The sequence below is a fragment of the Schistocerca nitens genome, chromosome 5, assembly GCF_023898315.1.
Source record: "Schistocerca nitens isolate TAMUIC-IGC-003100 chromosome 5, iqSchNite1.1, whole genome shotgun sequence".
Taxonomy (NCBI): Eukaryota; Metazoa; Arthropoda; class Insecta; order Orthoptera; family Acrididae; genus Schistocerca; species Schistocerca nitens.
The window spans coordinates 782,858,018-782,882,662 of NC_064618.1; the positions used below are offsets into that span (position 1 = coordinate 782,858,018).

General features: G+C 42.9%; 1 protein-coding gene and 1 non-coding gene across 4 annotated transcripts in view; one reads left to right on the forward strand and one right to left on the reverse strand.

Annotated features, from left to right (window-relative positions):
- Positions 1–2,718: 2,718 nt before the first annotated feature.
- The window catches only part of LOC126260066 (polyribonucleotide nucleotidyltransferase-like), a 30,136-nt gene continuing 8,209 nt past the window's right edge, over positions 2,719–24,645 (reverse strand). Inside the window, exons 4-10 of one of the 3 annotated variants that reach the window (XM_049957261.1) lie at positions 23,041–23,103; positions 20,306–20,353; positions 17,695–17,742; positions 10,574–10,648; positions 9,420–9,494; positions 5,650–5,682; positions 2,719–2,880 (exon numbers count right to left, since the gene is read on the reverse strand). In XM_049957261.1, the coding sequence (XP_049813218.1) occupies positions 2,832–2,880; positions 5,650–5,682; positions 9,420–9,494; positions 10,574–10,648; positions 17,695–17,742; positions 20,306–20,353; positions 23,041–23,103 (391 nt within the window). In that variant the 3' untranslated portion in view covers positions 2,719–2,831. The remainder of the gene's footprint in view (positions 2,881–5,649; positions 5,683–9,419; positions 9,495–10,573; positions 10,649–17,694; positions 17,743–20,305; positions 20,354–23,040; positions 23,104–24,645) is intronic. The other 2 variants (XM_049957263.1, XM_049957262.1) reach the window with 2 other exon arrangements.
- Positions 8,956–9,029, forward strand: Trnat-ugu (transfer RNA threonine (anticodon UGU)). Its single transcript has one exon. It is a non-coding gene; the product is annotated as a tRNA-Thr (tRNA).

Below are 24,645 nucleotides of genomic sequence, written 5' to 3' on the forward strand. Positions count from 1 at the left end.
ATAGATACTGCCTACAGGAAAATTAAAGAGACCTCTGGAGAAAAAAGAGCCACCTATATGCGTATCAAGTGCTCAGATGGAAAACCAGTCCTAAGCAAACAAGGGAAAGCAGAAAGGTGGCAGGAGTATGCAGAGTGTGCGAGGACGATCTACTTGGAGGCAATATTATTGAAATGGATGAGAACTTAGATAAAGATAAAATGGTGGATATGATACTGCGTGAAGAATTTCACAGAACACTGAAATAACTAAGTCGAAATACGATCCCGGAAGTAGACAATATTCTACTAGAACTACTGATATCCTTGGGAGAGCCAGCCATGACAAAACTCTTCCATCTGGTTTGCAAGATGTTTGAGACAGGCGAAATATCCTCAGATTTCAAGACGAATATGATAATTCCAATCCCAAAGAAAACAGGTATTGACGGATGTGAAAATTACCGAACTACCAGTTTAATAAGTCACAGTTGCAAAATACTGACGCTAATTCTTTACACACGACAGATGAATGGGAATACTGGTAGAAGCCGACCTCGGGGAAGATCAGTTCGGATGCCGTAGAAATGCTGGAACACGCAAGGCAATACTGACCCTGCGACTCATCTTGGAAGACAGGTCAAGGAAAGACAAACCTACATTTCTAGCATTTGAAGAATTAGATGAAGCTTTTGATAATGTTGACTGGAATACTGTCTTTCAAATTCTGAAGGTGGCAGGGGTCAAATAGAGGGAGCGAAAAGCTATTTGCAATTTGTACAGAAACCAGATGGCAGTTATAAGAGTCGAGGGGCACGAAAGGGAAGCGGTGGTTGAGAAGGGAGTGAGACAGGGTTGTAGCCTATCCCCAGTGTTATTCAATCTGTATATTGAGGAAGCAGTAAAGGGAAAAAAAGAAAAATTTAGAGTAGGAATTAAAATCGATCGAGAAGAAATAAAAATTTTGAGGTTTTCCGACAACATTGTAATTCTGTCAGAGACACCAAAGAACCTGGAAGAACAGTTGAACGGAACGGACAGTGTCTTGAAAGGAGGGCATAAGACGAACATCAACAAAAGCAATACGAGGATAATGGAACGTAATCGAATTAAATCAAGCGATGCTGAGGGAATTAGATTAGTAATGAGACACTTGAAGTAATAGAAGAATTTTGCTATTTGGAGAGCAAAGTAACTGATGATGGTCGTCGTAGAAAGGATATAAAATGTAGACTGGCTATAGCAAGGAAGGCGTTTCTGAAGAAGAGAAATTTGTTAATATCGAATATACGTAGATTTAAGTGTCAGGAAGTCTTTTCTGAAACTATTTGTACGGAGTGTAGCCATAGATGGCAATGAAACGTGAACGATTAATAGTTTAGACAAGAAGAGAATAGAAGCTTTCGAAATGTGGTGCTAGAGAAGAACGCTGAGGATGGATAGATCACATAATTAATGAGGAGGTACTAAATAGAAATGGGGAGAAAAGGAATTTGTGGCGTAACTTGACTAGAAGAAGGGATCGGTTGGTAGGACAAGTTCTGAGTCATCAAGGGATCAACAATTTAGTATTGAAGGGAAGCGCGCAGGGTAAAAATCGTAGAGGGAGACCAAGAGATGAACACAATAAGCAGATTAAGAAGAATGAAAGCTGCAGTAGTTACTCGGAGATGAAGAAGCCTGCACAGGATAGAGTAGCATGGAGAGTTGCATCAAACCAGTCTCTGAACTGAAGACCCCAACAACAACAACAACAACGTGGCTTGACTATTGCGCTGAAGTCAAATAAATGTGAAAAAAAATTAAGGTAGCTGCGCTCAATGTATTATGTTGCTGTAAACGATACAGATTTTGTTCTGTTGGTGTGTGATTAAGCGGTCAGTCAGTTGCCTAGATGTTTTTGTACATTGTGACTAATAGTGCCATATGGTTGGAAGTCGGCAGTAGAAATAAAATATGTTTTTTAAAACTATAAGAAAAGTTGGTTTCAGATTAGTCAGCGGGATTTCTTGGTACCTGTATGTGCTGAGGAAGACTGATATTTAAATGCCAAGATACACATTATGGGAGAAAGCAGTGGTTGAGAGCTGTGACTCCACAAGGGAAGCTACAGTTGTTTTGAACATTCTGGTTTATATAAATTCAAATTTTGCTGACTTTGCTTTGTCTGACCGTTTTTTGTATGATGTTTCTTAATCATGTTCATTTAAATTGTAATTAATTTGAGTCATGGGTAAATAACTGATTGTCCTTTCAATGGCTCTGGTTAGAGTATCTTTTAAATATATAACTTTTAAACTCAGTAAGAATTGGTAGTGGATTGCTTCAAGTTGTTTGTGTTTGTTTTACTGCCGTACTAAACTGATTTAAGTTTTATTGGATCTGAGTTTTATAAATAATTGTTTGCTGTTCTAAATTACTAATTCAGTTACTTTAATAGTTTCTTGTTCAAATAAATTCGCATTTTCTGTCCTTGTGGTCAATAGATGTATAAATGTTGTACTTTTAACTCAGACTCAATTAATCGATTCCATTCTTTAATGCTAAGGTCACTACTGTAAGTAACACAATTTTCATATTAGTTGTTAACTTTTGATTTTGAAACGCTCAGTTGGTGATGGAATAACAACAAAATGGAGACCAGCTTTGCGAAAGTGCTGTTTTATTGATGCTGTACACTAAACAATAATACTGTACAATAAAATAGTAAACAATTTCTAATGAATTGCTTCTTCTCAGTCCTTGTGACCAGTTGTTTGCTGGGACGTCATATGATGAGATTCAGTAGGCGTGGCATGTGATGATGAGGTGGTGGTGGTGGTGGTGGTGGTGGTGGTCCGTCATTGTGGCATCCTAGTCGTCGTCGGAGTCTGAATCCGAATCGTCAGAGGCCGCTGCCCGCCTGCAACACAACACGATGATTCATGACCCGATCGGCAGGTGACAGACATTTGTCAAATATAACACAACGCTACTGTACTGGACCCCATCATCAGTACCGTAATAAACATTGAGGTAAACTATAACAACAGTACGACATATGACTCTGTCATCAGGTCACAAACTCTTGACTAGCCTGTCGCACCACTGTGGTAATCGATCCTGCTTTCATGCCACAGTCACTTTGCTCACAACACTACCGAAGTTATAACAACCCATTCGAAACTGCGTGACAGATGTTTGACTACCTTAAGAAGTAGAGATCTGAGGGGCATAGAGTGACCGAAACTCATGATCATGCGCTTCAAACATTTTACGGGTACTTCCAGAGATTCAACAAGGCCCAAGTTAAAATTTTCCGAAATCAGAAGCGTGTAATACATTTTGTTCGTGGTGCAATTTGAAGAACTACTTGGAGAAATTCGTTCATATAAATATATTCATTCCTTGACGTAGTTCATCCAACAACTCATTTCATGGAATCAATGGTTTACAGAAGACCAATCTTCAGAAATACCTGGCCTATCTTGGTCAGATAGGTATTCATTATTCAGGAACGTACACCTGAGAGAACTTATCAGAAACCGTAAAAAGTTTAGCTACTAATATCGTACAATTATTAAAATGAACTCATACATATGTTATCAACCATACCAAGTAAGAATGATGTTACGTACACCTGGTTTCAGCACGGCGCCAGAGCTGTGACGCGGTATGTTTATATAACCTTGCAAATTGTACTTGTTTCCATGTTGCTCGGCTACAAAGGTCTAGAAATTAGCTTAAGTGAACGTTTGTTGAAGACCATTTCACTATGGGGCTAAGGAACAAGTTGGTACAATGTAATCTAATCTTATTCAATCTAATCCAGTCTAAGATGGACAACAATCACTATGGTTTAACGTCATCTCTAATTATAGATTCAAAACGAAACCGGCCAAGAACATATTTCACCTGTTTTAATGGTCCTATATCTAACGAACATAGGACCTAGGTTCCACCTCTATTCCCAGATTTGCATGTTACCACAGAGGTTGTTCTCAGATGTTTCTCACTACAATGGCAACGTCAAATAATGCCCATTGAACAGGAAACGTGATCCATTGGCGGCGCAAGCCGTAGACAGTTTATTTTCGATATTCTCATGCAATTACAAGTGTTTTCCATAGAGTAAATGTAGTCGATAAAGCGCTCTATACGACAGTTTCAGTTGTGTAATAGTAGCATAGCTTATATTTATCTTTGATATTGCAGTTCTGGCGGTGGTACAATAAGCCGAAACTGGTAATCGTGGAACACTAATGGTGATCGAGAGCGTGTAAAACTAAAAAGGCATTAGTCAAGAGTATGATCATTGAAAGTACAGACAATAGAGCTTATTTCGTGAAATTCACTAAGTTTACCCACTTCAGGAATAGACTGTGATCGTTGTAGTTCGCGTAAATTGTGTCCTTATCCCAACAGAACACCTAGTAAAATACACACGCACCGTCTGTCAGTCTTCCAAAAGCCTGTTTCACTGGTACAGACTGCGTCACTTCTCTAGCGATTGTTTTCTTGATATACTATGGTGCCATTGCGACAAGTGGAATGAATACTTGGTTAAAATGGTTACGAATCCCTCCTCAAAGGTAACGTTCACATGCATACCGTAACTGCCTTCCATAATACTGTTAGAAATGTTCACAACCAGTTGGAAGAGTGCGACTGACACAACTTAGTCCTTTCAAAACCCTCAGAATCCTCGCACATTTCTGCGGTCGAATCTAACCTACCGGACCACCTTGTTGTCTCATCCCTTTGCGAATGCGTCGTGGTCCTTTGAACAACGCTGCAGACTGCATGACGTTAGATGCCCATGCAGAGTTATCAGCTTTTGGATCATTCGTTTCCAGCTCATTTAGTTCTTGTATTTTTTTGTACGTGATGGCTAATTTGTATATCTTTAAGGAGTCGTCATAATGCTCCAAAACATGGCAAAAAATGTACAGGACAAACATAAATTTCTATCCACAGTGCTGTAGGGGCACAATGTAGCTCTGACGCAGTCATATTAAAAAATGCTCAAGCTGTAAACGTAGAAAATATTTAAAAAATAGCTGCAACTGGACTCAAAATGATAAACTAATGACAATGCAATCTGCAGTTTCATTGCTTTTAAGGCAATCGTTCAGCACCTTCCGAACTGCACCAGTTTCACCATCAGTCGTCCAAAATGGGAAGTATTTTGCATAATGAAGAAAATTTTACTTCTGTCATTAATTTCCCTCTGAGCCACAAGATAATTTTCGAATCAGGCCCACAGATCACAAGACCATGCAGTTTATAAATTTGCTGATGAGACATTCTTAGATTATCAATCGAGTAGTAGCGTCGTGTTGTTGCAACGTTTCGACGATTTTGCTGCTCGTCATCTTCAGGCAAAGATTTACGTGAACAGATTTGAAAAGTGGGGAATGAGAAGGTTTGTAAAGTTTCAGCGATTGTTATGAAAACAGTGCAAAAGTCATTCTTTACATCTCTCAAACAAGTAAGTTTGAATGTAGTAACCAAACACAAAACTTATAAGAAAATTAAGACCAAATGTGTTTAGAAACATCTAACTTGATGCGCTAGCATACTTCGAAGTTTGAAACACAGATATGGTGGAATGATATTTCTATTGTAATGACACACACACGCTCACGCACACACACACACACACACACACACACACACAGAATATACTCACTTGTGTTTCTTTTCGGGCTTTCCTGCTCCACGCCTGGAACAAATGAGAAAGTTCATTTTAGTTTAATCAATTTGAATCGCATTTACTGCTAAGTAAGACTGCTCCACTTATGCAAATATAAGCATTAATTACGCGAAAATCAGATTTTTTGTGCCTCGTTTTCCTTCTATCTTTTGTATAGTGGAGTAGAATTGCTAACGAATGAGCACAATTTTACACGACACCTATGGCACTTTATGGATTTGTGCTGAAAATTAGGAACAGTAATAAACTGTTTTGGAAGGAAATTCCTAAATCTCTTTCTAGGATCTGTTTTACTAATGGACCAGAAAAAACTCCCGATGATCTCGTAGTTGTGTCGCCATTATAACCAGTGCACAACCTTGGAATACTCGTTAGCAGTGTGATTTGACAGTTACACGACCTGCCAGTTACTCACATACTGTATCGTTATTATGTGGAAAGACAGAGTTTATATGCTATTAATTTACACGTGTGTGTGCTGCTATAATCTTAATGGGTATGTACAACAGTGAGAAAAGCTCTAGCTTAAGAACAGCAGTAAGTATCTTATTCCATTAGTAGATACGTATGTTGCAAATTTGCATATCAACATTCGTCCACTGTGCGGAACGAGTTGTAAAGGTAATTTTCAGTATGTTTTTAAATTTACCCTCAGTCTTCCTTCAGTTTTGTCTTTTCAAAAAAATGGTTCAAATGGCTCTGAGCACTATGGGACTTAACATCTATGGTCATCAGTCCCCTAGAACTTAGAACTACTTAAACCTAACTAACCTAAGGACAGCACACAACACCCAGCCATCACGAGGCAGAGAAAATCCCTGACCCCGCCGGGAATCGAACCCGGGAACCCGGACGTGGGAAGCGAGAACGCTACCGCACGACCACGAGATGCGGGCATTTTGTCTTTTGTTAAGCAAATTTTTTGTAGCACATTTCTCCACTTTTCATGTGAATGTCCTTTTGTAACGGTAACTATGGATATTTTCTCCTCCAAGTGTTGTAATCGAAGATGTTCATATTCATTTTCGTTTGTGGTAGATTAATTCGAAAATGAAATCCGTCATAAACAGTGCACCACATTATTCAAACGGATAAAAGCTCTGAGAGCTGGTGCAGCAAATCCGTGTTTCTTCTGCATCCCGGGTAGTGGCAGAGATTAGTATGCTCACTCTGGAAAATTTAAGCCGCTGTGCTCTCTACTAGTCTGTAAATGGATATTATCTAACGAGAGACGCAAACCATGTATACAAAGGATGCAAACGGTTCCACATTATTGCGTCAGAGATCTAGCCATCATCTGTGCAAGGTGTAATTAATTTACATGGCGAGGCACGACGTCGAGATTACAGATTAACTTCAAACTTTGCACACCTTTAATATGTCATTAAACAATATAACGTGCAACTAGAAAGGGGCGCTACTCCGACAGTTCCGAGAAAATCGCAAGATCGGTTTTACGCGTCTGTTATGTAACCGACGTATCTGTGCGTAGGTGCCAAATGTTATAGAGTTCATGGTGGTCAAGTGGTTAGCGTTCGAGCTTCGTAAGACTTCAAGCTGGAGAGACAGATGTAGACCCCATTTGACAGTTAACCTGTGTAGCAGCGAGACGTTGGTAATGTAGCAAGAACGAATAGTGTATCAGGTGACGTTTCGACTCTTACACAAACTTAATTTTTAATCTATATTTTTTCATACTGGTCACGTTTTTTTTTATTTGCATGACATTTTAGAGGTAATATAATTTTAAAAAACTACCTGTATTTGCACGAAGTTTTAATGAATTTCATGTCATTTGACCGATTACTCCTTATAACTGAATTTAATTACTACACCAAACATATTCATAACTATCGACAAGTAAATGAAGAAAAGGATAGAGTTTTCCCGAAAATGTACGCCTGTCGTGACTTGCTAAATCCCTTATACATGTAGTCTGGTAAAGTACCCGTAACCTGCACAGCGGTGAGAGGCTGATAATGTAGCCAGAACGAATAGTGTAGGTGCAAATTTTTTTTTAATATCACAGAATTTACACTTTTAGTACAAAATTGAAAGTTTGAGTGGGAGCCGAACGGTCACCTCGTACTCGTTCGTCTTATGAAGCTCAAACGCTAACCACTTGACTCTAATGTTCGGCACCTACGCACGGATACATCAGTTACATAATAGACGTGTAAAACTTCTCATGCGATTTTCTCGGAATTCCCAGAGTGGTGTAGCTTACTACTTGCACATTTTGCTGTCTTAATGGCATACTACAGGTGTGCAAGTTTGAAGTAAATCAGTGATCCCAACGTCGTCGCCTCCCCTTGTTAGACCTGTATCCAAGAGATTTATTTAACATTGATGTTTCAGCACTTGCTGTAGATAATTGAAGATTGGGCTATTACTTTTCGAAATTAAGTGGTAGAAACTTTGGTAAATCTTTTGAAACATGTAAGCAGGAGATCCCGGGTTCGAGTCCCGGTCGGGGCACACATTTTCAGCTGTCCACATCGAGGTATATCAACAACACCTGTCAGCAGCTAAGGTTTTCAGTTAGTCATCATTTATTCAAGGGAAAAGCTGCACGGTCATCAACAGTAACTGTTCTTTCGAGAACAAAGTTACTGTCTTCGTATATATAGTTAAAGGCTGCCCAGCCATTGACCTTCGTCTGTGTGAATGCGCACAGGTTGCCCAAATTCTTACGGGAACCGCCAAAGCGTGCGCGAGTAATGAGTAGTTGGGCAAATGTCTATAAGGTGCAATACATATGTAGAATTGCGGCCAGTTGGGAATGTGAGTCTCACAGGAAGCGTGCAAGGGATAAGTCCATGCAGTCGCGCTATTCACCTGTGTCCTCGGTGGCTCAGCTGGATAGAGCGTCTGCCATGTAAGCAGGAGATCCCGGGTTCGAGTCCAGGTCGGGGCACACATTTTCAGCTGTCCACATCGAGGTATATCAACAACACCTGTCAGCAGCTAAGGTTTTCAGTTAGTCATCATTTATTCAAGGGAAAAGCTGCACGGTCATCAACAGTAACTGTTCTTTCGAGAACAAAGTTACTGTCTTCGTATATATAGTTAAAGGCTGCCCAGCCATTGACCTTCGTCTGTGCGAATGCGCACAGGTTGCCCAGATTCTTACGGGAACCGCCAAAGCGTGCGCGAGTAATGAGTAGTTGGGCAAATGTCTATAAGGTACAATACATATGTAGAATTGTGGACAGTTGGGAATGTGAGTCTCACAGGAAGCGTACAAGGGATAAGTCCATGCAGTCGCGCTATTCACCTGTGTCCTCGGTGGCTCAGATGGATAGAGCGTCTGCCATGTAAGCAGGAGATCCCGGGTTCGAATCCCGGTCGGGGCACACATTGTCAGCTGTCCACATCGAGGTATATCAACAACACCTGTCAGCAGCCGAGGTTTTCAGTTAGTCATCATTTATTCCAGGGAAAAGCTGCACGGTCATCAACAGTAACTGTTCTTTCGAGAACAAAGTTACTGTCTTCGTATATATATTTTGAAACATCGTTCCGATGTTGATTTTTTTCTCTAAATATCTGTTATGATACTTGTGTCTTCCGTAAACATCGTTGGAACGATCAATCATAACCATGGATGTGGACAGGGGGAGTCACAAACGTGAAGTTTAAGTAATTCATTACCGATTGCTCCCCAGCCTTCACCCTCTTCACCGTTTATTGTCCCCGGGTAACATACAGCGTGTGGTGAGCGAAGCTTGTCGGACTGGACTCACCTCTTCCTGGCACCAGCCTCGTCACTGTCGTCGAGGTCCCTGGAGTCGGAGAGGTCCTCGGCGCTCTCTGTCGACCTGTGGAGAGATGGACAGCCGTTACTCAGCGATCCACTTCGTGAGTCGCAGCGCTCCTCTTTTCAGTTCCACCTTTCTGCTTTCCCTTCTTTGCTTACAAGGGAACCTCCCCATCGCACCCCCCTCAGATTTAGTTATAAGTTGGCACAGTGGATAGGCCTTGAAAAACTGAACACACATCAATCGAGAAAACAGGGAGTTGTGTGGAACTATAAGAAAATGAGCAAAATATATAAACTGAGTAGTCCATGCGGAAGATAGGCAACATCAAGGATAATATAACCTCTGGAGCGTCGTGGTCCCGTGGTTAGTGTGAACAGCTGCGGAACGAGAGGTCCTTGGTTCAAGTCTTCCTTTCAGTGAAAAGTTTAATTTTTGATTTTCAGTTTATGTGACAAACTATTATGTTTTCATCAGTTTTTTGGGAGTGATTATCACATCCACAAGAAAACCTAAATCGGGCAAGGTAGAAGAATCTTTTTACCCTCTCGCCAAGAGTACAAGTTAGGTTGGTCGACAACAAATTCCTGTCATGTGACGCACATGCCGTCACCAGTGTCGTATAGAATATATCAGACGTGTTTTTCTGTGGAGGAATCGGTTGACCTATGACCTTGCGATCAAATGTTTTCGGTCCCCATTGGAGAGGCACGTCCTTTCGTCTACTAATCGCACGGTTTTGCGGTGCGGTCGCATAACACAGACACTAAACTTATCACAGTGAACAGTGACGTCAACGAACGAATGGAAAGATCATAACTTCGCGAAAATAAAGAAAGTAAAATTTTCACTCGAGGGAAGACTTGAACCAAGGACCTCTTGTTCCGTAGCTGCTCACGCTAACCACGGCGACAGTGCGCTGACACTGTCCTCGATGTTGCACATGTTGCACATGTTGCACATGGACTACTCAGTTTGTATATTTTGCTTTTTTTTTTCATAGTTCCACATAACTTCTTCCTGTTTTCTCGATTGATCTTTGTTCAGTTTTTCAAGGCCTATCCACTGTGCCAACCTATAACTAAATCTGAGGCGGGTGCGATGGGGAGGTTCCCTTGTTAGAACTGGACTGGACTCACCTCTTCCTGGCACCATCTTCGTCACTGTCGTCGAGGTCCCTGGAGTCGGAGAGGTCCTCGGCGCTCTCTGCCGACCTGTGGAGAGATGGACAGCCGTTACACAGCGTTCCACTTCCTGAGTCGCAGCGCTCCTCTTTTCAGTTTTCGTGATACGAAACAAATGTCAAGAACTCTTCTTTCAAATACTCTTTTACAAAGGAAGAACTACTACCCTGTAATTCTTCATGCTTTCCCGGCGATCTGTTGACATCTTGGATATTCGGGAATCGAGCCGGATGTTCGCGTCGTTCTCGCACGATATTTCAACAGCGTGCCTCGCTGTCTTCGTCAGGTGCTACCTGAGACTGGTCCTTGGGTCGGTCGAGTCCAGTATTTATGCCTGGGAGGAGCTGGGAGTTCCCTAATCGGTCCGCGCCGAGTGTTCCATCTGTGGTCCGCGGCCGCCAGACTCGGCTTCAACGGACCCCTCCAGTCACGGATGTTACGACTGCCGTCGGTGCCCGTTTTGGCCGTCCTCAACGGTTGTGGTTGTCATCTGCTCCCAGGCATAAATACTGGACTCGATCGACCCAAGGACCAGTCTCAGGTAACACCTGAAGAAGACAGCGAGGCACGCTGTTGAAATATCGTGCGAGAACGACGCGAACATCCGGCTGGATTCCCGAATATCCAAGATGTCAACTACTACCCTAGTTGAAACAGCGCGCCGAAGTCGATTGATGAAGACTGACAATGGTCAGTGCTGTAGAAGTATAGTACATATTCTGGGTTCAGACATAATGAGTATCTCGAATACATTTATATCCCTCATTCAAATAAATAGTCATGCGAAACCCAACCCGCATTTCTCTCAAATGATATCCTGAAAGCGACGCATCAAGCTAATCAGGTGGCTGCACTATGTATCGACTACCAAAAAGCATTTGGCTCAGTACCATGCGATCGTCTGTTAAGAAAAGGCAGCATCGCATGAAGAATCAAACAAAATTCGTGGCTGCTTTGGGATTTCTTGGTAGGGAAGACGCAAAATTTATCTTGGATGGGGATTTATCGAAAGAAGTAGAAGATACGGAACTACTTTAACTAGCGCACGACAGCAAAGATGGGTGATAAGAATTTTATTGGCAGTGACTTCGAAAAACAGCGCTCCAGGGCCGGATGGATAAGAAATTGTGCCAAATGTTTCGACAAAAACAGTCGTCACACCCTACTGAATGAATGGTAGGGGAGGTGATAGTCAACACGAACGTCCCACCCAACTAAAGGCATGCCGCAGGGGAAATTGTCTGCACTCTTCTATTCACGTTCCATACTAACAACTCCACAGACAATACTAATGATTTTTGCAAATGATGCACTTATATGTAATGGAGTAGAGTAGTCACTGAAAAAATCTGCACAAATTTTCACAGATGCATCTATCTCTGCATGACTAAACATAACTTATAAATATTATATTTTTGACAAAAAATATATATAGGGCGCAACGGATGGAAGTGCAGATATTTTTATATGTGGTACCTTGCTATGTACACACACGAGTGAGTTGGTAGTTTTTTCTCTGTGTTGAACAGTCTTCCCACAAACACACTACATAATTTACTACCCGATGTTTTCCGTATGGTCGTAGCTGCACCACTAAGTAGACCACACCTGGCAGCATAGACTAACTGTTTTGCGTGGAAGCAGCCACACTTCAGCATCTGACCTGCTGCCCAGGGGTAAATTAGCGTTAAGGGTTTGCTCTGGCCACATGTACTTGGAGGTACTAAGCAACCTAAAAACATACGGCTAGTAATAGCTATAATTATTAGTCTGTAAATGACGTAAGTACTGGTGTAATATTGTTCCGTACACCATCCTCAAACAGAAATATCTGCACTTATATCCACTATATCCTGTGTAATGTACGTAAAAAGAATGTGTGTCTGTGTGTGTGTGTGTGTGTGTGTGTGTGTGTGTGTGTGTGTGTGTGCGTGTGTGATTTTTTTTTTTTTTTGGGAGAGAGAGAGAGAGAGAGAGAGAGAGAGAGAGAGAGAGCTGTTAACAAAAATTTGTGCTGGAAAAAGGTTTCTGACTGAAAACAAGCCCACAGTAAAGAATAAATTGAACAACAGCTTAAGATTTCACATAATGTCCTTTCTAAAATTTATAAAATCTGTGGAAGACAATGAGCAACAAATTTATAAACGTTCAAATCATCCGACAATGTCCAAAGTGGGGGTGGAATCCACGATCTTCCCTTTATGTGGCCTTATTAAAGTAGGAGTAATAAAGCTTGTGAACTATTAACTTATCGTGAGAGATGTTTGAGGAAACCGTCAATTGTCGGAGCTCAGCTGAAATAAGCTGATGCACTGAATTATTTCAGACGCGCAGTTTCATACGATGACCCCTGTGAATGAGCTCAGCAAAGGACTGTCGACTCGCTGGATGTGCCGCAGGCCTACTCACCAACTCCTCTTCCTCCTGTCGTTGTCGTCATCGTCGCCGGGTTTCACGGGAGCCGCCTCCGTGTAAACACAAAAAAGGTCATGTGCTACATTATTAGAGGCCTCGCTCTCCCAACAGTTACGCAGCATTAAGACACTGCAGTGAAGTACAGTGGAAATACTGCTTCACTGCAGTGGTACGGATAACATGTTCTGTAGTAATTTACACTACTGACCATTAAAATTGCTACACCAAGAAGAAATGCAGATGATAAACGGGTATTCATTGGACAAATATATTATACTAGAACTGACATGTGATTACATTTCCCCGCAATTTGGGTACATGGATACTCAGAAATCAGTACCCAGAACAACCACCTCAGGCCTTGATACGCCTGGGCATTGAGTCAAACAGAGCTTGGATGGCGCGTACAGGTACAGCTGCCCATGCAGCTTCAACACGATACCTCAGTTCATCAAGAGTAGTGACTGGCGTATTGTGAAGAGCCAGTTGCTCGGCCACCATTGACCAGACGTTTTCAATTGGTGAGAGATCTGGAGAATGTGCTGGCCAGGGCAGCAGGCGAACATTTTCTCTGTCCAGAAAGGCCCGTACAGGACCTGCAACATGCGGTCGTGCATTATCCTGCTGAAATGTAGGGTCTCGCAGGGATCGAATGAAGGGTAGAGCTACGGGTCGTAACACATCTGAAATGTAACGTCCCTGTTCAAAGGGCTGTCAATGCGAACAAGAGGTGGGCGAGACGTGTAACCACTGGCGCCCCATACCATCATGCCGGGTGATACGCCAGTATGGCGATGACGAATACACGCTTCCAATGTGCGTTTACCACGATGTGGCCAAACACGGATGCGACCATCATGATGCTGTAAACAGAACCTGGATTCATCCGAAAAAATGACGTTTTGCCATTCGTGCACCCGGGTTCGTCGTTGAGTACACCATTGCAGGCGCTCCTGTCTGTGATGTAGCGTCAAGGGTAACCGCAGGCATGGTCTCCGAGCTGATAGTCCATGCTGCTGCAAACGTCGTCGAACTCTTCGTGCTGATGGTTGTTGTCTTGCAAACGTCCCCATCTGTTGACTCAGGGATCGAGACGTGGCTGCACGATCCGTTACAGCCATGCGGTTAAGATGCCTGTCATCTCAACTGCTAGTGATACGAGGCCGTTGGGATCCAGCATGGCGTTCCCTATTATCCTCCTGAACCCACCGATTCCATATTCTGCTAACAGTCATTGGATCTCGACCAATGCGAGCAGCAATGTCGCGATTCGATAAACCGCAATCGCGATAGGCTACAATCCGCCCTTTATCAAAGTCGGAAACGTGAAGGTACGCATTTCTCCTCCTTACACGAGGCATCACAACAACGTTTCACCAGGCAACGCCGGTCAACTGATGTTTGTGTATGAGAAATCGGTTGGAAACTTTCCTCATGTCAGCACGTTGTAGGTGTCGCCACCGGCGCGAACCTTATGTGAATGCTTTGAAAAGCTAATCATTTGCATATCACAGCATCTTCTTCCTGTCGATTAAATTTCGCGTCTATAGCACGTCATCTTCTTGGTGTAGCAATTTTAATGGCCAGTAGTGTAGTATGAGTAACCTTCGTGGTAAGAACTCCACCACATTTACCTGTAGAACATGTCGAAAACCTTTATCAAGATTCGCTTTCCTTATTCACTGCTGGCCATTGAAATTTCAACATTATAAAAGTGACGCGTAACAAATGTCAAATTGGCCTAAAGTGTACTACATTCTTGGATATGCAGATAATTAGCTTTCCAGTGTAACCGCAAAAACGCTACCTACATTCCGCACGGAAAGATTGCACAGAGGGTTCATAAATGGTACTGAATGCTGGTTCACTGTGACCGATACAAGAATAAAGATCTGCTTAAGGAACCCAAATGGCGGGATGAACGCTATTGAGAAAATTTAGAGAGCCGAAATTTGAACCTGACTGCAGAACGGTCCTAGTGGCGCCAAAGTACATTTCGTGGAAGGACCACGAACATAAAACAAGGGACATTATGACTCGTACGCAGGCATGTAGACAGCTGTTTTTCCCTCGTTCTATTTGCGAGTGGAACAGGAAGGGAAATGACTAGTAGTGGTACAATGTACCTTTCACCACGCACAGTGTCTTGGTTTACGGAGTATTTATGTAGGTGTAGCTTAGATTGCGTCCAGTCACAGAAATTTACTTTCTCTCACATTTCCGATATTTAACTTTTGGCTTCGGTGACTGGGTGTCAGGCTCTAAATTTCAAACCTCTGGGGTTCGGTCCCCAGTCAGTTCTACCTTTTCCTCTCACCTGTCACTTGTTTCACTTGTGGCAACGATTTGTTAGTGTGAAAAATGCACAACTGTGTCAAGATTCGGTGTTCACGCTAAAATGTGGGTCCGACCGTAAGGGCTGAGTAAGTTAGTTCGAAGTTCGGAGCCGGCCGCTGTGGCCGAGCGGTTCTAGGCGATTCAATCTGGAACCGCACTACCGCTACGGTCGCAGGTTCGAATCCTGCCTCGGGTGTGGATGTGTGTGATGTCCTTAGGTTAGTTAGGTTTAAGTAGTTCTAAGTTCTAGGGGACTGATGATCCCAGATGTTAAGTCCAATAGTGCTCAGAGCCATTTGAACCATTTTTCGAAGTTCGGACCATGCCCAGAAAAGCACTGCGTTTTTCAAACTACTCATCGGGTCTGCCGAGCGACTGATCCACTGCAAGCACGTCCGCCTTCTTTGACTCTGACTGCGCCTTGCCATGGTGCATGTGGGCAAGGATTTTATGCCCCAAATATATTTGTTTGTGAGTTGGCAAAGCGGTATACATACACTTCTTGCTTTTGGTTGAGGAACGAAAAAGTGTTCAGATCGACTCATTTAGAGCTAATCAAAGAAACGGACTGATTGATGGGTTGTCCAGTCTGAAACAGTCATTGCGATTAATTAAACCCTTGTCCAAACGAATACCTACGCTTTCTTCTCTTTCACAACCGAATCGGACTATAAGAGCTTCGTACATGTCGACGTTCCACGCATCTCATGAATAACTTGCTTAGCCCACTCTTGCAGGGTATCCAGCAACCTTCAAACTTCTGATCCAATTGTCCTTTACGATACCAAGAAACGTCGCCGGATTCGATGGGGCAAAAAAAAATTGCTATCTTTGAGAAAGGACTTCTTACCTCCGGTACAAAAGCCAAGGATTTGAAGCTGTGTGTTTAATCTATCTCATTTTGTAGATATATTTCACGTTTTATTGTGAATTTGTTGTGGAAAATTTCCATTTTCGTCAAAACCTCTAGGTGTATAATTTCTTTCAGCAGACTGTCCTCGTAGCAATACTGTCCTATAAACCAGTACTAAACAAGCCAATGGGCGGGAAAGGAAATCGAGAGTGCGAGGCGTCGGTGGAGCATCACAGTCAACACATTCAGTTGCGAACGAACTAGATTGTCGCAGCCGTTGTTGTAGTCGGACGAAAATCGTAAGTGGTGTCATAATTACAACAAGGAGTGACGACGGTACCATCTTAGTTTGTGTGTGTAGCGTGAAACAAACGATTTAAAACTTATCCTTCCATCAAACTTAGTTTATAACCAAACGGTACGTTTTCGGACATGAGCTATTCATCGAAACTTTTTCTGAAGTCACACCTACAACCATTAGAAGCCCGTAATACGAACTGTGAAACACTTTCGTACGATATAAGGTCGTATTAGTCGGCTTGAGGAGTACTGCGTATCTCGTAGTGTCATTATTAACTTCCCGCGCACCAAGACAGCCAAAAATGCGGCTGGGTTACCGTTAACACATCGTCTTGATGAAGGCAACTTGTAGCAGTAGCAGCGACGTTGGTCAATATAACACCGTGGCATCGCCATCCTATACATTTAAAGATTTACTTACTGGCGGAGGCAGTGAAAACCTATGAACAAACTGGCGCACCATATTTTTTATTTGATGAGTATCTTACAATACAGTTTCAAAATATTTCGCAAGAAAAGACAACACCGATGCATTGGTAACCATATATGAAAAGAACAGGAGCACAAATACTCGTAGAGATGGTAATTCGCAGAACAGTCAATGATAAGTGATAGTTGATAATGGAATAAAACACTTAATAATACGCGAAACTATAGTAAAAATTCATAAATGTTCCATTACGGTTTACATCAACAAGTATCCTTTAGCCTGTGCTTTCTGCTTTCGTAAGCACTGGGTGGAAAAAATTATACCAATAATAAACGGCACAGACACAATAAGCAATTGGTTTACCTGTTTCTGGATTTGAAATTGAGTTCTAATATTATCTTTACACCATATGTCTATGGCTTCCCCGGACGTCTTCGTCGGATTTCAAGCGCAGAGTTCGTTCAACCGAACCGAACGATACACGCTGGCGCCACGAAATCTACACTCGACACGTGAGGGAGACAACTAGGGAAAGTGCAAAAGCTTGGAAAGCATTAATTCCGCCGAGAAATCTTGAAGGAACACACAATAAGCAGTTATTCATTCCCGTTCAGTCTATGAGCTGGTGCGGAAGAAATTTTAAGATACGATCCAATAAATAGCACCATCCAATACGTGCTTAACAGTGATTTACAGAGAACAGATTAAGAAGCAGATGCAGGGCGGCTTTCAGCCACTCACCTCTTTCTCCTGTCATCGTCATCATCACCATCGTCGCCCGCTGCTCTCCTGCAAAAAAAGCAACAATAGATTGAGGCTGAGGAGGAAGGAGACGCACTACTTATTCCCTATCTGACATTACATTTTCTGCTACCGAAAAAAAACAAAAAATGATAATGTTAACGGCAGACGTAAGGATAGACGTATCCGTGTGTGGGTGTGAGTGGGGTGGGGTGGGGGATTGGGGCTATGGGCTCTAAAGAGAACGATCGTTGTCAGGTTGCATTCGTTATCGACGTATGGGTCCAGCACCTGCGGTGAGAATACCAGATACCTCTGGGTACAGAACACGACTAACTCTACCTTGCTTAGCCCACAGCCAGCAGCCGCTACACTTCTAACGTGTTAAAGCCATTGGCTAAGTCCTACGTTTGATGTCTCTGATAAGTTATCTTACAGCAAGATAACGCAAGATCGCTTATTACCTATGCTGCCCTGACTTACTTCGATACAATGGCTTTTGATTCCTGGTCTACCCAAGAGGTACTCCCGATCACTCACTCACTGAAAACATCTTCTGGTAAATTTCCGAGAGAACCGAGGGAGGTGACGCAGTGGTTAGCACACTGGATTCGCATGAGAGAGGATGACGGTTCAAATCCACGTCCGTCCATCCACACTTAGGTTTTCCGTTATTTCCCTAAATCGCTCAAGGAAAATGCCGGTATGGTTTCTTTCAAAGGGCACGGCCTATTTCTCCCCATCCTTGAAACAACTCAGCTCGTGCTCCGTCTCTAATGATCTCACTGTCAACGGGACGTTAATCCTTGATCTTCCTAGTTTTGTTTCCGAGAGACTGGATCACCACCGCTCTGGAGCTACTGCGGTGATGAAATCTGGCATGGCGTCATGAAACGATGTAGATATGAATAATGTATCCTTCCTACATCACTGTACACACTGCAACATTTGCTATTCTTCCTGGTCTTCCAGTTTCAATGTCAAGTAGTGTATAACTATATCAGGAAGAGAATTCTCACTTGGCTTACATCGTACAATATTGTGCATCTGCACGTTGACCGATACAAGTGTTGCGGAGCTGACTCAGAAATTCGAGATAACGGTCTGTTTCAGGAACAATATTGAGAAAATTTAGAGAACAGGCATTTAAAGCTGACTGCAGAACGATCCTACTGTCGCCAACATATATTTCGCGCAAGGTCCACGGACGTAAGATAAGAGAAATTAGGGCGCATAGACAGTTATATTTCCATCGTTCTGTCTGCGAGTGGAACAGGAAGGGGAATAACTTGTAGTGGCGAACGTACTGTCCTCCACCGCGCACCGCAAGGTGGATTGAGTAGTATGTATGTAGATGCAGATGCATATTAGATTTGCGTTCAGTCATAGAAAATTTCTTTCTCTTAGGTTTCCAATATTAAACTTCTAGCCTCTGTGGCTGGGTGTCAGACAATAAATCTGAAGGTCTGGGGTTCGGTTCTAGAGAGATTTATGTTTTAGGTCACAAAGCAGTGTATATGCACTTCCTGCAGCTGGCTGAGGAACGGGAAAAGGTTGTCAGATTCGCCAGACTGATTCTTTGAGAGCTAATCGGCACTGGTGATCAGCATTGCGTATCGAGCGTACGAAAAGGACGGTAGGACAAATACTCTCAAAGATTAAGTTTGGAAGGTGGAAATAAAGCTGTGAGGACACTTCATGAGTCGTGCTTGAGTAGTTCAGTAGGCGCTGCCACTGTAGCTCAGCGTGTTCGGTCATAGGGCTTGCTGGTCTCTGTAACAAAAGAGGTGTGGGAAGGAATCAACTATGAATTGAACATGTGTCATCTGATCTCCGCCCATACCAAATGTAACGAACAAAAGTGAACAAACTGAAAGGGAGGATAAAAGTCGGTAGAGTACTGGTCGGCAAAGGCAAAAGTCTCGAGTTCGAGTAACTGTCCGGCACACCGTTTTAATCTGCCAGCAGTTTCACTCATAAGGATGAGCATTTGCAAAACAATCAAAGATAAGTGATAGTTGATTCTTAAATAAAATGCATAATATTAAACGACCCATCGTAACAATGCGTAAACGCGTCATTCGTGTCGATATCAACGAATATCCTTTAGCGTGTACTTTCACTTTAGCAGGCAGTGTGTAAATAATATTATACCAATAACAACTCGTACAGACACGGTAAGCAGAGGGTTAACATGTTTCTGCATTTGAAGTCGAGATCTTATTTTTATCTTTAGACGATTTGTCGACGGTTTCCCCAGTTCTCTTTGTCAGACGTCGATAGCAGAATTCGTCCAACCAGACTTTGAACGACACACCTACGAGCCACGAAATCTGCACTCGAAACCTGAGGAAGACAACTAGGAAAGGTGTCGAAGTATCGTTTAAACAGAAAAGTGATACCTCGGCTGTAAAAGCTTGTGAAGCATTAATTTCACGGAGAAATTGTGAAGGAGCACACAATAAACGGATATTCATTCCCGTCCAATCTGTGAGTTGGTATGGGAGGTATTTTAACACATGACACAATAAATAGCGCTAGCCACTATGTGCTTAACAGTGATTTGCAGAGAATAAATTAATGAGATACGTGACGGCTTTCAGCCACTCACCTCTTTCTCCTGTCATCGTCATCATCACCATCGTCGTCAGCTGCTCTCCTGCAAGTAAGCACACAATACTTTAGTTTGAGACTGAGGAAGAAGCTGATGCACTGCTTTTCCCTATCTGAGAGTATACTTTCTACTACCATAAAAAGAAAAATGAGACTGTTAACGGCAATATTTTCAACTTAAGTTTTTTTCTGGTCCTATAAGTGCTGAAATTGCCGTATTTAAATGTAATGTTAGCTTGATAGGGCGTCAATAAAGGATGATTTTCCTAAATGACAAACTGTAGAATGGGATTCATGAGAGGATACAGAGCAAGAAAGTAAATCTGTCCCTAAGGGAGGAACACCCATTTGAAGTTAAGGACAGCGCAGGTTTCAGTGACCGAAAACTCTCATGAGAGCACACCGGCAAGATGTTCTGTCTGTACGATAGTTAGCATTAGAAAATTGTAGCGAAATGCAGGAAGATCTGCAGCGGATAGGCACTTGGTGCAGGGAGTGGCAACTGTCCCTTAACATAGACAAATGTAATGTATTGCGAATAAATAGAAAGAAGGATCCTTTATTGTATGATTATATGATACCGGAACAAACACTGGTAGCAGTTACTTCTGTAAAATATCTGGGAGTATGCGTGCGGAACGATTTGAAGTGGAATGATCATATAAAATTAATTGTTGGTAAGGCGGGTACCAGGTTGAGATTCATTGGTTGGTTCAAATGTCTCTGAGCACTATGGGACGTAACATCTGTGGTCATCAGTCCCCTAGAACTTAGAACTACTTAAACCTAACTAACCTAAGGACAGCACACAACACCCAGTCATCACGAGGCAGAGAAAATCCCTGACCCCGCCGGGAATCGAACCCGGGAACCCGGGCGTGGGAAGCGAGAACGCTACCGCACGACCACGAGATGCGGGCAGATTCATTGGGAGAGTGCTTAGAAAATGTAGTCCATCAACAAAGGAGGTGGCTTACAAAACACTCGTTCGACCTATACTTGAGTATTGCTCATCAGTGTGGGATCCGTACCAGATCGGGTTGACGGAGGAGATAGAGAAGATCCAAAGAAGAGCGGCGCGTTTCGTCACAGGGTTATTTGGTAAGCGTGATAGCGTTACGGAGGTGTTTAATAAACTCAAGTGGCAGACTCTGCAAGAGAGGCGCTCTGCATCGCAGTGTAGCTTGCTCGCCAGGCTTCGAGAGGGTGCGTTTCTGGATGAGGTATCGAATATATTGCTTCCCCCTACTTATACCTCCCGAGGAGATCACGAATGTAAAATTAGAGAGATTAGAGCGTGCACTGAGGCTTTCAGACAGTCGTTCTTCCCGCGAACCATACGCGACTGGAACAGGAAAGGGAGGTAATGACAGTGGCACGTAAAGTGCCCTCCGCCACACACCGTTGGGTGGCTTGCGGAGTATAAATGTAGATGTAGATGTAGATGCAGTTTTAGCTTCGCAATCAACAGGGCAGTGAGCTGGGGCTCCATCGTGTAGTATCCACATTACGCTTCGCACAACCAAAGGCACTTCTTCCAGAAGTGAAAGCAGGATCATCAACAGGAAGTGCAGATATAAGTCGTCTGTGATGTTTTGTGGAAGAATGACTGCTTCCGCGAGGTGGTCACCGGTAATCCCCGCCTACGCATTGAGAGTGAACCGGTACTGATGTTTCTCTGCCATCACGGAGACTTTCCGTAGCTCAACGATGGTTGTTAATTATAGCGCCCCGTTTAAACCTGTTCTGTCACAAGGAGGGTACAGCACTGTGGTGGCATGTGCGACAAACCGGCGACAAAAGCGTTGCTGAGCAGGCATGTCGCGTAGGTAATGAGGCACGCACGCGTTGTTAAGTGATACGGATATTGTTCGTGGAGAATGTTCCACAAGTTCATCTGACGTACCCCGTGCTGGCGAGTCACTTGTCTGGTGCTGATTACGGGGTTATTGTCAAAGACCTTTTCTTTCCACCTTTACGGTGGGTTTACCTTCCTTGGAAATAGTTTCCGGCCACGGGTCCATTTAAAGTTTTTTGCTACTTATCCTCGAAGGCACAGTTTCCTGCAGTTGGACCGCATTTAGAAAAAATCAGTCTATATAAGCTGACTTCTGTCGGAGGTGCTGAATAAGTGATCTGTTGATTCATAACATTCTACAGACCGATTGATAGGATTTACCGCCAAAGTTGTTTCTGTGCTGCAGAAGACGATAATAGACCGAGACGAATACATAATAGAAAGTTGTGAATGGCATTATAGAACAAGTACAAGCAACATGGGTGTTTATAGCTAAAGAAATGTAGAGGTTTTTATCCAGCAGTGGTTTGTGGAAGTCAAAAGACTGCTGCCCCTCCTACTGTTGCTGCTGTTCTTGCTATCGATAATCTCTATGATGATGACTGTTTCCATTTTGAACTTTTTTTTTAACGAAGTGTCATTTATATACGTCTGAGTGTAATGTCCGTTAACGAAATACGTAAATACGGGATGCATTGATCAGCAGCCAAGTATCAGATGCACTTGAACGTAATGTTCGTTAATGGAATACGCAACTACCGGATGTATTAACCAGTAGAGTTGCTCTCTGCTCATAATCGTCGCACGGTCTGAGTGTACAGTACAGTCTCTGTACTCATAACATAGTGCAGTATTCTTTCTGTGCTGCTTTCACTTCCCCAGTGTGGCGCCATCAGATAACCTACAGAAAGCTACGAGACTGTGAAAGATCTTACCTCGTCTTCTTGTCCTCGTCGCTTTCTTTCGACTCGTCGCTTTCCTGTGTCTTGCCCGCGGTCCTGAAAGAAACATTTACTTCATTTAGACCACAAACGCCTGAAAGTATGCACATTTATTCCGTATTACAACAGAAACCTTTTTCAGTGCGTTGCGTAGAAAAAGGCAGATAGTTTGGTTGTATCAATGGATTTGTATGGCACACTCTGCGATCTGCAACTCAGTTGTATTTTCAGGAATATTAGTATTTGCGAGATGTTTGCAGTTTCTGCTGCAGTAGAGCTTACGTCAGCACTTAGCTTATGCTGGTATACCGTAACTGAAAAATGTGAACATAATTTCCAGAAGCTCACAAATTAAACTTCACCGATGAGCATTCGGAGAATTTTCCTTCGGTGCTGAGAAAAACAGGTCACATATGAAGTTTCCTCGCCAGAAGAATAGCTCTACTTCAAATGAACAGCGTGCATGCGAGTGATACAAATTGCGCTATTGCAGATACGTACATTACAACTTATACACGCAAGGTAACAGAATAGCAATACGTTTCTTATATGACAATGTTTCTCAGTGTATAAAATAAGTGAGAAATATGTTTTCAGCTACAGCGTTTACCGCTCACGTTATTATAGTGATTCGCAATTAGAATGATATTTGTGAGACGCAAAAGTGTGCAGAAGTGGAAAGAAGAGCATAGAAAAACAGGATACTTTCACGACAGTACAGTCAAGAGTAAAGACAGAGTCTGCGTCAACGAGAGCTGCAATGAGATGTTTGATATCCTGGGAAAAATGAAGACAGTTAGTTACATGCATGTTCCACGGATCATAGCTGTGACGGGAAGAGAATTTTCGGGTCTTGCTCTAAACTGGCAAAGTGTGCAACTCGTTCGCGATCTCTCCTAGAGTGAAGACAGGTCTAGTGAGTCTTTTTATAGATGTACCAAGACACGAAATTATACTTGATCATTTTAGCGCAAGGGCTTTTAGTTTCACGTGAGGAAGAATGGAAGATACTGCCGTTTCGGGCTCACTCAGCGGCGGTATCTCTAGAAACAGAAAGCAGACTAGTATTAGGTAAGCACAGAGAAAGAAATCGACCGCGTCCTTCTTTAGGGAACTATCTCAGCATTTGTCTCAAGCGACTTAGGGCAAGCACGGGAAATCTAAACCTGACTTTTCGGACAGAGACATGAACCGCCATCCTCTCAAATGCAAGTGTCTTTCAACTGACGTCACTACGTTCCGTTGTTCTACGAAGGCGGATTGTGACTCTAGAGGTCCAGTACGTACTGAATTAGGTCAAGCTCTGTCATTGCTCGGTGACAGTTTGTGTCAGATCATGGAGCTAAATGGCTCTGAGCACTATGGGACTCAACTTCTGAGGTCATTAGTCCCCTAGAACTTAGAACTAGTTAAACCTAACTAACCTAAGGACATCACAAACATCCATGCCCGAGGCAGGATTCGAACCTGCGACCGTAGCGGTCTTGCGGTTCCAGACTGCAGCGCCTTTAACCGCACGGTCACTTCGGCCGGCATCATGGAGCTAACAACTGATAGAAAAAAATAATAAGTGCTACTCGATGAAACGGACATGATCCA